We start from the raw sequence: 16,273 nt of genomic DNA on the forward strand, positions 1-16,273 counted from the left end.
CTTCTGTACCGGGGGAGGGAGGGGGGGCTCGGGGTGTTTCCCCTCACGGAGGGGCCCGCGGGCGGGAGGACGGGCCGGCCCCGGCCCCGCCTGCGGGCGGAGCGGCCGCGGCTCCTCCTCCTCCTCCCGGCCCGGCACCCTCAGCATGGCGAGGGCCGCCGCGCTCGCCGCCAGCCTGGAGGCCGTGCTGGGCAGCCGCGCCAACGCCAACCGCGTCTTCGAGATCCTGGAGCCGCTGGCGGTGCGGGACGGGACGGGACGGGAAGGGAGCGGGGGGGAGCGGGGCTGTGAGGGGAGCGCGGCCGCGGCTCAGACACGCTGTTCTTCCCCAGGCCCAGGAGGAGGAGGAGGACATCGTGAGCGCCGCCAGGACCTGCAGCCGGCTGTTCGGGGCGCTGCTGGAGCGCCGGGAGCTGTTCGTGGGGCCGCTGCCCGCCCAGGACGCCGCTCTGGCCGGTGAGCCCGGGCGGGCGCTGCCCAGGGGGTGGTCCCGGGGCCGGCGGGCCCTGCCCGAGCCTCAGGCGTGTCTGTCCCACCCGCAGATCGGTACAGCGCCGAGGACAAGTACAAGATATGGATGAGGCACCGCTACCAGGACTGCGTGGGCTGCCTGGGCGAGCTGATGGGGCACGACGCCTTCCAGGTCAAGGTGGGTCCTGAGCCCGCTGCTGGCACGGGGGGTCCCTGGCGATTATCGCCCGATATTTCGGTGTGGGAGGGCAGGCAGGGCTGTAGGACATCGCCTGTGTTCCAGCTCACCTCTGCTCACCTGCGGGCATGCCGCTTTCTCGGGGAACAACATCCTAGTTCATTCTTTCTCCTTTTGAAGTTACCTCCTTTGGGTCTGACCCCTGGTGTCCTCACTGAAGTGGGGGTTTTGTGTGTTGTTTTTTTAAAAGGAATTGTCACTCTGCACCCTCATGAAGTTTGTTGAGTTAGAGGCACAGTATCCATTGATCAAAATAGAGTGGAAGGGGACTTTGACTTTTCCTTTTGACCTCCTTAAGGTAAGCTGCAGAACTGAAAAGTTCCTCCTGTCAGTGACCTGATGGCTTCATGTGCCCTCAGCCACCTCAGCTCTCTCTCTGCTCCAGTGCTGCAAGAGACTGACACGGTGCTTTCCTTTACAAACCCTTTGTTAGGTGGTTGTTGATGGTTTGCTTGCTGTAAATGAGGATGCTTCACTCCTGATCTCTCGCTTCCAAGAGTACATGGAGTATGATGACATTCGGTACTTTGTCATGAAGGCAGTCACTGCCAATATTGGACAAGTCATGCAGAAGACAAAAGAGGTAACAAATTGTTACTGGAGAGGTGGCTCTGGATTGCATATTTTTTGCCTGAAGCAGGAAAACACTAGTGGTTGATATGTTTATATGTTTGCTTTTTTTCTCAGAGGCCGCTGCCCTTTTACCAGCAGAATGTGTTTTCCCTCATTTCACCCATTAACATGCCAAACAAGGAGTCTGACATGGTCAAGTTTATGGTGAAGCAAGGTTAGTAAGCTCAACACGATGAACTGTGGGTGAAAAGGAAAATCACATTTAAGTTTTTCGTTGTGTAAAGTTTGTTAATGAAGAATGTCTGGTTCTGTGATCACCATGATTCTGAGCAGTATCAAAAATCCACATTCCTCAGTCTACAGAGGGGTCTGTCATGGCCTTGTATCAAGACAAGGACATAAGCCCAAATTTTTAGGTTATCAAAGGGCTAAGGAAAAAAAGGCAGATCTTAATTTTTTGAACATCCATTTCAAGTTCAACATCTGTCTTCTCTTTGTCCTTAGAAAATCGTGAGGAATTGAAAATGTCGAAGCTGCAGGTAACTGTTCATTTGGTGCTTTAGAATTGGAATTGTATCTATTTAAAATAGAGCTTTATCTACACCAGCATGTTTTACTCACTGTTTGCAATTCTCTTTTAAGGCACACAGGCAGATGTTTCAGAAAATGTGGCTCACTTTTTTGAAGCACAAGGTGAGTGTTGCTTCTGCCACTGATCTGTATTACTCTTTAATTAAAGGATTGCTGATCCTTAGCAATTGTGGCCATCCTTGCATGGAGCTCCTGGTAGGACCACAGTGTGCTTTCAGTGTCAGATGGGAGCAGCCCAGTGACCATTTCTGTTGGATCATTCTGCCAAGAAACCTGACCTCATATATGGTTCATTTCTTCTCTTTACTCCCAGCCTTTATTCTCCACCTTAAACTTGTCTGCTTATAAGAGTGACTTGCAGTGTAACAACTTCTCTGCACTAGCTGAAGCTTCCACAGTCTTTTTCGTGATGACTTTCCCTTCTGAGCTGTGATGACACTGTTAGTTGTGAGCACTTGCCTCTTTGAATGCACTTGGTTGTCAGGTGTCACTTGTAAACTCTCCCATTTGGGAACTGCTGCTGGAAGCAGTTCTGTATTGTCCTGGCACGTTCCCTTTTGCTTGTGCCTTGCTTTCTTGAGCCACAGGTCGCTGTTACTCTCAGTTCTCCCTGCAGTGATTGTTTCACTGTGTTGTTTCATCCTTCACAGCTGCCCACTGGCCTTTACAAGAAGGTTCTTGTCATTCTGCACGACTCTGTCCTGCCTTACATGAACGAACCCACTCTCATGATGGACTTCCTGACAGTGGCCTATGGCATAGGTGAGTGAGAACAGGCTTTTATCCTTTGTCATACATACCTGCAGCAGGGGACATATGGATTTGGAAACTCTGCTGGCTGCAGCACCACGACCTAGAGGATGGAATAGATGTGCTTTTGGCTGGGATGTAGCAAAGGAATTAGGGTGAACTCCATTGTCCCTGAAAGGGAGATGATTTTACCTGTGTTTGTCAGTGTTGTTGCCCCTTATGCATAAAGAAAATTTTATTTAAGACTTTGGGAATAGTAGAATACTGAATTGATTTATTTTAAATATAGAGTTCAGCCAGCACTGCTGATACCTGGGCTGCATCCAGACACAAGATACACAGATTCCTATAGAAATGTCCTTTCTGAGGAGACCTCTGCCTCTCCAGTGTGGCTTTGCTTGGGATTTAGAGGAGCACATTTTTGTGTCTCAGTCATTCAGAGATTTTTCTCCTAAAGTACAGCTTAATCTTTGTAAGAAACTTGGGAGCCTCTGGAAGGTTGTAGATGAAATTGTTTCACCTTTCAACCATCACACTGGCTCTAATTTCAGGTACTCAGCTTTGTGTTCCTTCTGGGAAGGTTTTATTATACAAACGATTGGAAGCTGATTTTTTTTCTAATTGTTTTTATTGTGTTGATTCCTGCCTGCTTCCTTTACAGGTGGAGCAATCAGTCTTCTAGCCCTAAATGGATTGTTTATTCTGATTCATCAGCATAATTTGTAAGTAAAAAGAGCATACTGTTTAAAGGAACATGGGGGTTTGCATTTATATCTTTATGTAAGAGGGACTGAAATGGATTCGCCACACCTTCAGGCTTAGAAATTCCCCAGTGAGAAAGCCAAACTCTGCCCAAGAGGCTCAGCTGTTTGGATGCTGAGCTCTTTTGATAGTCTTGACTCCTTTTACAACTGAGCCTAAATATCCTCTTCTGCAGACTGTGGTTGCTCAGCACTGTAAAATCAATTTCCATTGATTTGATTACTTAGTGAAGCCGTATCTTTGGTGTCCCTTTCACTGGATCCTGTACCATTTGCAGTCAGTGGACATGGCTTCACAGCCCAAAAATGACTGGGCACTGCAAGAGCCATAAATTCACCTTACATCTTGTTTTCAGGGGACTGTAGAGAGAAACCTAAGAGAGCTAAACAGAGCACAGCAGTGATCTGGAGTAGTCTTTCATTAATGAAAGCACAGAAACCTTTAAACACGGTGCAGTCTCCCTGTGCACCACTAATGGATGTTGTATTTGCCTGTTTTTTAACAGGGAGTATCCTGACTTTTACAAAAAGCTGTACAGTCTGTTAGACCCTTCCATATATCACGTGAAGTACCGAGCTCGCTTCTTCCATCTGACTGATCTGTTTTTGTCTTCATCGTAAGTAACATCTTCATTATGTTTGCTTACATATTTTCCTCCTGCTTTTCTGTTGGCCAGAGTCTGTTTCTGAGCAGTCCCCCACATGTCTGGATATAATGTAATCAATGTGCCTACTGGATCAGGTTCATTTTTACCAAGAAAACTGAATCCAAGAGTGTTATTGTAGCGTTGTGTAATTTTTCATGTGCTATTTCTGGAGATTTGCCATGCAGCCATAGAGTTTCAGAAAGGAAAAATTGCAGTTAGTTACCAGAGTTTGAGCTACAAGTGCTTATGGATTTATTTTGATCTGTGTTCCACTATGGCTGAAAATGATGAATTCTCTGTCTTGTCTTTGCAAATATGGAAAAGTAAAATTTGCAGGCTTTTTATAGATTATAAAGCTGTTCATAAATTGATGGCCTTTTGCAGACACAGAACACTGAGATGTAAAGTGTTTGACAGTCTGTCTTGATGCTGTCAGTTCATTGTACACAGGGAAGAAACTAGATAAGCAGCTGGTCATATAGTTGCCATCATCTGTTATAAAATAAACCAAGAGTAACACTTTACAGTTCAGCACTAGGCACTTAGTATCCAACCCCTTGTATTCATGGTGTGCTTTGGAGAGAGTGACAAGAACTGTGGGATGGCTTTGCTTGTGTAGTGAGCCATTGAGCTGAAGGCTGAGTGGCTGAAAATTGTCATCTTTCATCCCAGTTCTTCTGACCTGAAGAAGGCGCCTAGATGAGCTGATTGCTGTTAGAAATTTGCATTTTTACCATTAAAAAAAAAAAATAATTATCCTACACATTTACATTACAGCAGCTTTATGTTCCCATTAGCAGCTGCAGTGCTTGCTGTAGTCCTGGAAATACTACATAAATTTAACACCGTGGTCTGTGCATTAATTAAATCAGCAAAATGACATTAGAAGAATATAATTGAGGTTGCCTGGCCAAGCACTCAAAAGTTTATAAAAGGACTGAATAAAGTTTGCCATGTGAATGGCTGTGTACAGGAGCTGTGCTTGGCCAGTGCCTGGAGTGGTGCCATGGTTCTGGACAGAGTCTGAGTGATTTGAGGTTATTCATGCACTGAGTGTAAGTGCCCCCAGATTTGTTCCAGAGAGCGCACAAGACCCTGTATTGCCGCTTGAAACCATTTTGGGCTACTCCATAGCCCAAAAAATCCGAAGAGCCCCACTGATCTTTACCCTGCCACGCTGTTTTGAGGGGGGTGAAGCTGCTCTTTCCCTTGCCAGGACTTTACCAAGCTGCTCCCCTCTGCTTGTTCTCCCACAGTCACTTGCCAGCGTACCTGGTGGCAGCGTTCATAAAGCGGCTCTCCCGGCTGGCCCTCACGGCTCCTCCCGAGTCCCTCCTCATGATCATTCCCTTCATCTGCAACCTCTTCCGGAGACACCCCGCCTGCAGAGTGCTGGTGCACAGACCTGGTGGGCCAGCAGGTAAGAGGGGAGTGTTGTGTCATGCCTTTAGACAGCATAAAGAGCAGGATTCCTGTAGAGGAAGAAGGGAGATCCCAGTTTGGAGGTTTGGAAGGATCCCTCTATCCCTTGAGTTTGGGGAAAGTCAGCAGGCTGCTGCTGTGATTTCAAGACTATTACAAATGCCCCCCATGCTCTCTAAAAGTAACATGGTTCTGTAGTGCTGCCCGGGGTAACTCAGGTCATGTTGGAATGTGCCAGCTTGTTCCTGAACAATAAATGTCTTGGGAAAGAGCAATCCTGACTGCAGCACTGCTCTGGGCCTCTTGTGTTCCCTTTGGGTTTGTGCACATCACACAGGATATATCAGCTCTGTATCTCCTGTTTTCTTAGATATGTCAGAAGATCCATATATTATGGAGGAGGAGGAGCCATCTGAAAGCAGAGCTTTGGAGAGCTCCCTCTGGGAGATTCAGGTATGTCATCTAAAAATGAACATCTGCATCTGGTATGGGTCTCTTCCACCCCTGCTGCTTCCTTGACACACATTGGCAGTGGGCAGCTCCACTCAAAAGAACATACTGACATGTGTCCTGCAAATGAGTTGAGTTCCTGGCTGATCTTTTGGTCTGCATCGTTTTCTGTCCTAGCAAATGATTCCATACCCTGGAGAAGTTGTACATGCTATTTAGTAGGTGGCTTGTGAGCACACATCTGACCATGCAGCTGAAAAGTGGGCAGCTAACAGCTCAAACAGTCTAAATAGCTGCAAATGTACCAGGCTTTTCATTTGCTTTGGAGGGGAGAGGGACCTTCTACGTGTTTGAAAGATGCCTGAAATCAGGATTTCTTGAAGCTCTGTAGTAGCACAGTACAGTGAACTTGCCTCTGCCACAGTTTGATGTTCACTAAGCTCTGGTCAGCAAAGGACCAGACACCTGTGTGGGACTCCAGATGGATGTGTGTTACCCTGTACTTAATAGACCATCTCCTATTTGTCTTGCTTTTTCAGTCTCTCCAGAACCATTATCACCCAGATGTGGCCAAAGCAGCTGCTGTCCTGAATCAGTCACTGTCTGAGATGGAGGATGACATATCAGGGCTCCTGGAGCTCTCAGGTTATGAGGTAATGTTGCTGTGCCTCTGGGAATGACTGGAACCAGGTGGAAGGAGATTCTGGATACAGTAGCCATGTCCTGTTCATCTGCCTTGCTGCTGGGAGGGAGCTAAACTGACTTTTGGTTACCCAGAACCAGGGAAAACCAGGAAAATGTGTGCTAAATAACAGAGCATGAGCAGCAGTGGTGACAGGGCTGGCTTTTTTAAAAAGCCCTATTTGCTGGATCTTTTAAGAGGTGAGAGTGAACAGTGGTATCAGGGTGAAGAGCTTATACTGAGTTTTGACAACATTTTCTATTTTTTATTTTGTAGCTTTTTGATAAAGAAGTAAAGAAAAAGGCTACCGATGTGCCCCTGGAGTTTGAGCAAGTACGAGGTTTGTTTGGGAAGAAAAATGATATTTTTGCAGAGCACTTCAGTTTAGATTGATGCCATCTCTTACAAACACACCTGTGCAACTCCCTGATCTTAGGGACACTCACAGAGCTCCCATGTGCTCTGCAATCCTTCCCTGTGATGGAGCTGGACTGCTTGGCAGAGGTGCAGCCTTCCTCGGTGACCTTTACCACTACCCCTGGATGGACTTCCCTGCGTTTCTCACGCTTGCAAACTGCTGCCACCTGGTATTTGGGAGGGATTTTTCCTGGGAGCAAGCTTTTCTGGACTGGTTCATGGCTGGGGTTCCAGCCCTTCCCCCAGAGCTGCTGGTGCTGGCTGTGCCTGGTGCCTGCATGGACAGACATCTCACTGCTGTTCCATGGCACTGAAAGGAACTGCAGTCTCTGACTACTCTTATTTTTCAGATGTGTTGCTTTTATACTAGAGCTGACAACCTGTTTGTAGCAAGTGACTTCAGCACATAGCTGTAAACACCTGATGATATTCTGATTATATTTTTATATGCATTTTTAAGCTCAAGTCTTCAGAGGGGTGTTTAGCTTCCTTGCACTTGTCTTACTACTCCCATGTTCGAGGCACTGAAAGCTCTGCTTTGTCAAACAACTCAGATGATGCTCAGTAATTCTGTCTGTGGAGTGGTGCTGGTGTTCCTGCATGTACATCCATCTCATGCTCTAAGGTTGTGATTAATTCCAAATGCTCGTGAGCTTTGGAAATGAGCATAATCCTGGTGACTGCTGTAGCCAGGGAGGCCAGCTGATGTGCAGTGGGAGGCTAATCCTTGAGTTTTGCTTCAGAATGATAAGCAGCTTGGTGTGGTTTTGCTTGCAGCCTGCATGTGTTGTAGGAGCTCTGGCCAGTGTGTATCCAGTTTTAACTAGTCCACTGACACTGGGTACTTTTGTTAATTTGGATTTTTCATATACTTCCAGATTTCACACAGAAATTCCATCTGATAGGATTTCTCCCCCCCCCCCCCAGGTTTTAAGTTTGAGATAAACTCCTTATTAACAAAGTCAGGACTGTTTTTTTAAACTCATTTTCAGCAACTTAATTTTACCTCTTTAGATTTTAACTTTGCTTGTATAACTTGAAATCATATTTTGTGGAGGAGTCAAGAAAGTGGAGGCCAAGAAATCGAATTTCTCTCAGAGAACTCTGTTTAAGTCAAGGAAAACTGCAGCTGTCTTGGAGACACTGAAGTGTCACATTTTCTTCAGCCAGTTTTCCTCATGCTTTCCAAACAGTGGAATGTGTCCTTAGACTGCAGAGCTCTACCTCTTCTTTTTTTTTTTTCTTTCTGGTGCTTTTGAATTCAGGTGGGGTGTTTTTGAGGATTGAATTTTTTTCTCTTTTTTTTTTTTTAGAAGTCCCACTCTTTGTTCTCTGGCGAAAAGGCAACCCTGCCTCCTCCCTGGCCAGCCTGCCTTTCTTTTTTCTTTGACTTTTGGGATCTGAGGTAGGAAGGCAGAATGATTGAGATGTAGCTTTCAACTTGAGAGACCTCAGTTCAGGTTCAGCCAAGCCATGTATTTCAGCTCTAAGATGTATCTCCCTCTGTCAGGGTGTGTTGTATGTATGGGTTTGGTAAACATTTTGAAGGGCTCTGCTATAGGTGTGAGGACCACATGGTTTGCTTTGAAAGAAGTATGTCAGTGTATCATCTTTCAGATGAAATAAATGAATATATTTAAATGAATGAATACCTTTCTCTGCATATTTTGATTCTACTCAGGTTAGCCCAGGTATATCTGTCTGTAGTTACTGGTGGGCTGTATCATTCATATCTGTCATAATACACTCAGGAGTGCTGGGGTTTGAATGCACAAATATTACACCATTTGGGCATGGGGCAAGTCTGGGGTCTCATGGTGCTGAAAATGAGGGAGTTTGGTTGGGTTCTTAAATCTGGACAGAGGGTAAGCAGAGTCTGTCAGCAAGGTATCCAGAGGGCTGAGTGAGCTGGGGGCCTGCCTGTCATCCTGGGGTCTCCTGGCACCAAACAGGGATACCCTACATCTGGGGCAGATTGAATTGGTTGGGAGTACAGGAAAGCAGCATCCCTCTGATGTGGCCTGCTGCTGTCCCATGGGCAGAGCCTTGTGTCCCTGACACCAAATCACCACAGACTAAAATATCCATACACCCGGAGAAGGGATGCCACTGGAAATGGATGCTTTCCCAGGAGGAAAGCTGCAAAGGCAACAGCATCCTCAGTGTTTTACCAGCCATGGATCCTGAGTACCACACTGCAGTTGGTGATTGATTGGAGCAGGATGCAATTTATGTTTTCCAGTTCGTTCCCAGTGCCCCATGTGCTGCCCACAGCAGCTGAGACAGAGGGTTGGGCTGACGCTGTGTGTTTTCAGATCTCAGCATATTCCAGTGCTGAGCTGGAAATGCTCTTAGCACTTTACTTGAAGCATGTGCAGCTGACCTGGAGTGACTTAATTATTTTTGTGGTGATGGTTGGCAGTCCCAGCACAGTCCCACTGTGCTTGGTGCAGACAAGCAAACCAGACAGCTCAGAGGAGCTTACAGCTTGAAGCCTGGGTGCACTTTAGACAAGCCTTGAAGGTCTTCCAGAGACTTCATCCCCCATCTCTGATGCTGCACTTGCCTGAGCAGCATTCTTAAACCAGCTCTTTGGTGGAGATAGCTTTAAGCCCCTGCCTGTCCTTGGAAAAACATTCCACCGGGTCTTTCATCAAGCTTTTATCTTTAAACTTTCACCCCTTTCCCCTCAATAGGGAGGCATCAGGAAAAAAATCAGCAGTTATAAATATTAAAAGTTTCATCTGCACAGAGTGAACAGCCCTTATCAGGCTGCACACCTGCTGCTGCTCCTGCTCTACAGGTCTCCACAGACTGTAGATTATAGATGCTTTAATCATGGGGTGTATTAACTGGAAGGCCAGATAGAAGTACCAGGCAGAGAGTGCATAAGTCACTCCTGTTATTATTTGATTTTTATCAGATGTGGGGAGGAGGGAGAGGGCTGTTCTGGGGTTTGTTGCTGTTGGGTTATTTCAGTGAGCATAAAAGATAGTTTTATGAAAACATTGACATAGCCCCCCAGCCTCCCCACCCATCACTACCTCGGTCCCCCACCAGAGGATAGCGATAAGGTCTCTATTGCAGTGGACTTTGGACTGCCCTTGGTTTATTTTCCTGAGCTTCCATTCATTTAAAGGCCATTCAAAGTCATCCCAGACTGGTTGGAAAAGATAGAGCTGCTCACTGAGAGCACGATGAGATTTATCTGGGGAGTCAAAGGTTGAGGTGACTGTGGTGTTTGTGTTAATCAGCTTAGATTGTTACTTTTAAGATGCTCACTGGGGGATAAAGGGAAGTGTAAATTTACATCTGTAAATAGGTGGGAAGGTACAAACACCAGCAGGTCTGCTTGAGTAAAAGCAGATTTGCTTGCCTCAAGTGAAAGGATCTCTGCTCTGTACCTGTCCTCTTCCAGCACAGTGGAACATAAGTACACTTGGCTGCAGGCTGGCAGTGGTCCTCCAAGAAATGAGACTTGTGAGTGTAAAATAACTCACTTTTCACCCCACACATTCAGGTGTCTCAAGGGAGTGTTAGAAGCTACTTGACACACATCCCCTGCCTGTTGTTTTAACCACCCTGGAGTCCATTCCTGCTCCTCTGGATTGCATGTAAGCTCCTCTCAGTGTACAGGATCCTGTCTTGGCTCCAAAGGGATCAGGTCCACAGGCTCCCAGGTGCTTAAATAAACAGTAAAAAGTGCTTAGCCGGTCTGACCAGGTGCATCAAGGTGGTTTCACAGCCCTGAGGTAGTGAAAGCTACAGTGCAGCCATAACCCCTGTGTTTTCCACTACCTAATTTTGAAAAACAAGCTCTCAGTTAATTTACAGCCCAGCTCAGGCAAAGAGGGCTACAGGATCTCAGTTCAACTGACACCAGCCTTTTCCAGCGCTATCATAATCAATATTCATTAACTGAAGCCTATTGGACTTGGAGATTTACTGCTATTAATAAGCCAAGAGTCTATCTTTGTGTAGTTTATGAAGGAAGTTTGAGACCTGTTAATAAAAAGAATTGCTTTTCTGCAGTTTCTTTGCCCTGTCCCTGGGCCATGCTTGCATCTCTAAAAAGGCAGTTCTGGAGTTGTGTAGATAGAGCCAAAAGAGATAAAAACAGAGGGAAACTTCTCTTCAGAGCTCGTGGAAGGTACCTGCAATGTGTGTGGCCAGTTTCAGAAAGAGCTGTCTTGGCCTCCTGTAATCTTCCAAGCCACCATCCTGTATGTATGAGAGGAGCAGAATTTGAGCTGTTAGGTGAGAGCATCACCCGCTCAGCAGCAACCCTGAGCTCTCTGACCACTTTCCTTGGGTACCTGGAGCATTCTCTGTCAGGCACGAGCACCCAGTGGAACCCAGGGAGCTCACCCCGTGTTTCATAGCTGGGGGTATCTGCCAGCAGTGGCCACGAGTTCCTCAGGGGCTGCAGTGCCAGCCTTCTTCTTCCAGAGAGAGAAACCCCAGCAGACAGGATGCTCTGGCTGATGGTGCACACAGAGGTGTGAACGTCAGCTCTGTCCTAACAGAGTTAAGAACTGCAGACTCTGTGTCCTGCTGTTTATCCCTGTTTTGTTGATAAACACACAGAGTGAGCCTTGTCAAAAGGAGCAGACTGCAGGCCTGCTAATGGAGCTGTGCTTGTGCTAAAAATAACTGATGCTTCAATAATGCCATGAGTTACCCGGATTGAGGCTGGAGTGTGGGAGGAGAAGCATCAATCACAGGTGGGTGTGCTTAACTTTTATCAAATATTTAGCTGAGTGACAAAGTGCATTCTTGGGTTGCTCTTGGAAAAAGAGTGTTGGGCTCTGAGATACAAAGCAAATGAATCACATCCCTTTGCCTACACCAGTTTCCTGCAGACTGAGTGAGGATTTACATTTTAGTCATGTCGGCTGGAGATGGGAGATACCACGTGCTGTGGTATTTGAAACAGAGTCTTGATGGCCAAGAACCGCAGATCCCGAGCAGGATCAGCCTTGCTGGTGATTAGTGTGGCAGCTGCAGCGGTCGTTCTGGCAAGGATGACAGTCCCAGGCTTACCTTGATGGGGAGGCGGAGGAGAAGAGGGGACAGTGCGATGGAGGAGGGGGCTGCGGGCAGCTCTGCCCGGGGCTGCCCGGGGTTTCTGCCCGCTCTCCCTGCCCTGGGACCAGTGAACCGGGGCCGGTGGCCACTAGAGGACGGTGCAGACCGGGCGGCTGTGCCCGCTGTGCTGCCGCGGCTCGGCTCTATTGCCGGCTGCTTCCCTAGATCCGATCTAAATCGACCCCTTCCTGCAGCTCCCGTGGGAATACAGGTGCCCCCCGGGCTGGAGCATCGCCGGCGGGGATGTGTGACCACGTAGGAGAGCAAACCCCGCAGCGAACCAAAGCGCCGAGGGGGTTATGGAACCTGCGGTGGCCCTGCCCAAGGGCCTGTCCCAGCACCACGGGGTCCCGCAGTGCCAGGGGCACGGTGGCTTTGCAGGGCTGAGGATGATGAAAAGAGAAGAGGGTAAACCAGATATCGCGGAGCAGCCCGTTGTGCTGGGGTGCAGGGGGTTTGCAGGGAAGTGCCTCGGGGTGTCCCGGGCCAATGTCCTCCGTCCCCTCGCCGTGTCGGGGTCTCAGGTGTGTCAGCAGGTGCTGCGAGGTCGGGGCGGGAGGTGATCACACTTTGAGTGAACGGTGCCAGTCTTTCCTGCCAGCACTGCGCTGACAGGCTGTGAGCAGCTGGACCCCAGCCCTCCTGCGGTCCGGGTGACCCGCGTGTCACCCGCTGCGATGTCTGAGCCCCTGGCAGTGAGCGCTGAGCTGGCTGATGCTGCTCTGCCCTGCTGCGAGAACAGCCTTCCCCTGGCTCTTCCCGAAGTTGCCGCGTGTGGCGTTTCATCCTTGCGTTTTTAACCGTGCCCTAGAGATTTTCAGTTCCAATTTAGAAAGATGTTCTGATTCAGGATAGCATTTAGATATATGTTTTAAAGGTGTCGGCAGATGATATGTAAATCTGTGCTTTACAGCGTTTGACTCTCTTTAACACTCCCCTGAATTCCTCGCTGAGGAACCGGGCTGCAAAGCACCCACCAGAGAATGTCCGAACAACATCCCAACAGGGCAAAGATTGCAGCCCCAAGTGCCAGGCTTGCTCTCAGAGATCCTTCAACCTGAGCAGTAATTCCATCTCCAAAAACATTATGGCAAAATCATGCAGGAAATCTGCCAGAGAGGCTCTGCTCGCTGGAGAGAATGTACCTGTCTGGCTTTTCTGTCCCCGAGCTGCTGGTTCTGGTGTGCTGGGACCCTGCCAACACCATTAGCTCTGAACTGGGGCTGTGGTTAGTCTCCCACTCTGTCAGTCTGGTGTCTTTTGTCAAAGTCATGTTCTCGTGGTGATTGGCAGTCCAAGAGCCCCAGCCTCACTTCAGTGTTTTGGAGAGAATGAGGTGAGAGGGATCTTCCAGAGTGAGTTTGTCCTGCCTGAACAAGTACTTTACCTCAGCAAAGAGTATGTAAAAATCAGGTTAGTGCCTGATACTCAGCCACGAGCTCAGAGAAGGTTGTCTCATGGTCTCTTCTGTCTTTCAATCTGATGATGAGTGAGAGATGCTCATACAGATAAATAATGAGGAGAGGGGGGCACCCAGTTAAATACTCGTCCCAGCCACCCAGTAAGAATTACCCCTTTATCCCTCTATAATGCTTCATAAAGGCTCTCTTTAGGTTTTTTTCTGCATATAGCAAAGCAGATTTGGATTCTGTTTCTGTTTTAGCTGGTTCTAACACTATCCATCATTGCTATATCTTAACAGGCTCTTACTTTGATAATAGGACTCCAAGCAGTGATGAAATAAAGTGAGATTAAAATAACTACATAATAAAATTCCAGATTAATCTGAAACTATGGTAAATCTTTCAGAGCTGTAGAAAGGTAATAGCTAAGCTGCATGGACTCAGTATTCAGTGAATGACTGTGATAAAATGTGTTGATCCACATTAGAGCTTTATGTCTGTTTAGGTATAATAACCATAACTAGAGTTCAGCTGCAGATTGGCACCTTAAAAAATCTCCTTTGAATTTATAGCCTGTTGCATGCCTTTTGTTTGGCTTTTAAAATCTCTAAATTATTTAAAAAAAAAAGCTTTTTTGTGTGATAATAGGTGATGGGTATTGACTTAGCACAGAGGCTGTTAAGAAAATGGGAAGGACAGATTCCTTCTCCCATGGCAGGAGCTCTTTGGCTGTCTGGATTCATCGTGGGACCCCCTCAATCCTGATTTTCATAGTGTAGCTGTGAAGGGGAGAGAGGCAGGGGGTCACAGGGCACATTTTGAGCAACTGGGACTGTCAGTGCCCAATCCAAGGCTGCTAACTTCCCCTTTGCCCTGTCTCCCACATATGGAGCTGCGTATCCCAGGTTTTGCAGCCAGGCAACTGGTCACCTGTCCCTTCATGGCAAGCTGCCCCATGGCCTGATCAGCCTCCTGGCCCCCGGTTCCCATCTGCCAGACACAATGATGTAACCCTTGGCTTTTGGCTGAGGTCTTGTCGTGGCTCTGAGGGCACTTGAGAAAGAGCTGTGATGGAAACAACCCAGTTTGCTCTCAGGGAGGAGGCCGTGGAGCTGCCTTTGGAGTGATGCACTAGCCAGCTGCAGGGCCCTTGGCTTGCTGCTTTCATCCAGCTCTTCTCATGCAGCATTGTATGGTTTTGGTTCATCAAGAAGAGATTCAGGCCAGGGAAGGTGAACACAGCGTTGGGAACCAGGAGCTGCCCAGGCCCAGGCCCAGCTCGGGCTGCCTGTGCTCAGCCTTACAAAAGAGCTGCAGCTCTGATTCCCCACAGCAGCAATCCAGGCTGTGACTCCTCCTTGGGTACAGCAACTGGTTCAGGAGGAGAGATGCCTCCTCCTTTCATCTGCTGAGCTCATGGTTCAGACTTGCAAAGCTGGGAACTGAATTTCTCACTGAACAAGTTACAGATCATCTGGCTTTACAGAACCGATGGTATTCTTGTGTTCTTTGGATTTAGTGTTTATTTTTTCAGCTCAGCTCAGTGATCCGGCACTTGGCTCTGTTGGTGTATTGATTAGTCCAGAATCCCATCTGCCACTTTGCTGCAAGATATTGTAAAACTGTTGTGAAGCCCTGAAACATTTCCGAAATAATATCAGAGTCTCATGCTCTCTGTGCCAATGAGCATCTCACAGAGCAGCTCTGAAGGGAGGAGTGAAGGAAGGGTCCTGGAGCAGGTTTTTAGAAGGAAAAGTAGAGATTATTTAGCAATCTGATCCAGTCAGGAATCCCCCTCAGCCTGGGTCCATAGCAGCCCTCTTGTTGTTGGAGTTTTGCTCGACGAGCCCCTGCAATGGCAAAGTGCCCCTGCAATGGCAAAGTGCCCCAGCACTTGGTGGGGTTCTCCCATCAGAGAGCAGGGCTGGCAGTGCTGGCTGCATGTCTATCATGCTAAGCCCCATCCCTTTCCCATTGTATGGCATCTGTACAGCAGGGACCATCGCTGTGTGTTCCTTGGGGCCCAACATGGAAACCTGAGTGTTGCCAAAAAACGAGCACGAGCCCTGTGCAGGCTTTGGGCAGGGAGAGAAGGGAGGATCAGACTGCAGTGCCAGCTCACAAAAGGGTTTTCCTTCACCCAAGCCAGGAGTGGAGGATGTGCCATGAGAAAGGTCTCTGTAGACATGTCAGATGCAGAGCTTTGAATTCCTTGAGTGACATTAATAGAGCAGAGTTTTGTTCCCCCAGCTCTGCACCGCTGCAGAGCTGACCCCATCCCTCTGGGATGGACCTGATGGGCTGCTTCTAAAAGCCCCTGCATCAGTGATGGACAGACTGATGGACAGAGCTGTCTGTCATCCAGTCTCATGGGTCAAATCCTTCTCCCCAGTGGAACATCCCTCTCCAAGGACCCCCCTTCTCTCGGGCCTCAAAACTGCATTTCAGCCCTTCTGAAGTGGCTGATGTTAGAGAAGGAGACTGAATTTTGAACATGCAAGAAATTGCCTCTGTAGGCTTGAATTACTTATAGAGTATAAATGATGCCTGAATGTTAATGTACATTTCAGCACATTCCTGAGGGGATGATAACTTCACTAAGTGCAGCCACGCTGCACTAGAGATGAATTCAGCCTGGGGTGTTGGCTGGCAAACACACCACCATCAATCCCTGCTTATTCCCCCCAAGCCCTCAAGTTTGTGTTGACTCGTGAGCCAGGAGGACTCCAGAATAGAGGCAGGGAGCAGGAAATAACAAAGATATGTCTCTACACTGGAAA

At 47.9% G+C, this 16,273-nt stretch overlaps 1 protein-coding gene across 1 annotated transcript; it reads left to right on the forward strand.

Annotated features, from left to right (window-relative positions):
• The first annotated feature begins 98 nt into the window (after nucleotides 1–98).
• On the forward strand, nucleotides 99–8,647 carry NOC4L (nucleolar complex associated 4 homolog). The gene is made up of 15 exons (XM_051769180.1): nucleotides 99–241; nucleotides 333–456; nucleotides 543–649; nucleotides 900–1,007; nucleotides 1,143–1,292; nucleotides 1,397–1,496; nucleotides 1,787–1,821; nucleotides 1,925–1,975; nucleotides 2,524–2,635; nucleotides 3,285–3,345; nucleotides 3,891–4,001; nucleotides 5,288–5,451; nucleotides 5,824–5,906; nucleotides 6,443–6,556; nucleotides 6,862–8,647. The coding sequence occupies exons 1-15, from the start codon at nucleotides 146–148 to the stop codon at nucleotides 6,976–6,978; spliced, it is 1,533 nt and encodes a 510-aa protein (XP_051625140.1). The 5' UTR covers nucleotides 99–145; the 3' UTR covers nucleotides 6,979–8,647.
• Nucleotides 8,648–16,273: the final 7,626 nt, after the last annotated feature.

Source organism: Manacus candei, unplaced genomic scaffold (genome assembly GCF_025592945.1).
Source record: "Manacus candei isolate 608988 ecotype Guabito, Panama unplaced genomic scaffold, ASM2559294v1 h1tg000103l, whole genome shotgun sequence".
Classification (NCBI taxonomy): Eukaryota; Metazoa; Chordata; class Aves; order Passeriformes; family Pipridae; genus Manacus; species Manacus candei.

Bases quoted from the DNA above. Each gene is read 5' to 3' on its own strand.
- NOC4L (XM_051769180.1), top strand. From the start codon at position 146: ATGGCGAGGGCCGCCGCGCTCGCCGCCAGCCTGGAGGCCGTGCTGGGC. The intron at 4,002-5,287 runs GTAAGTAACATC...GTTCTCCCACAG, and splicing joins GATCTGTTTTTGTCTTCATC to TCACTTGCCAGCGTACCTGG. The intron at 6,557-6,861 runs GTAATGTTGCTG...TTTATTTTGTAG, and splicing joins TGGAGCTCTCAGGTTATGAG to CTTTTTGATAAAGAAGTAAA.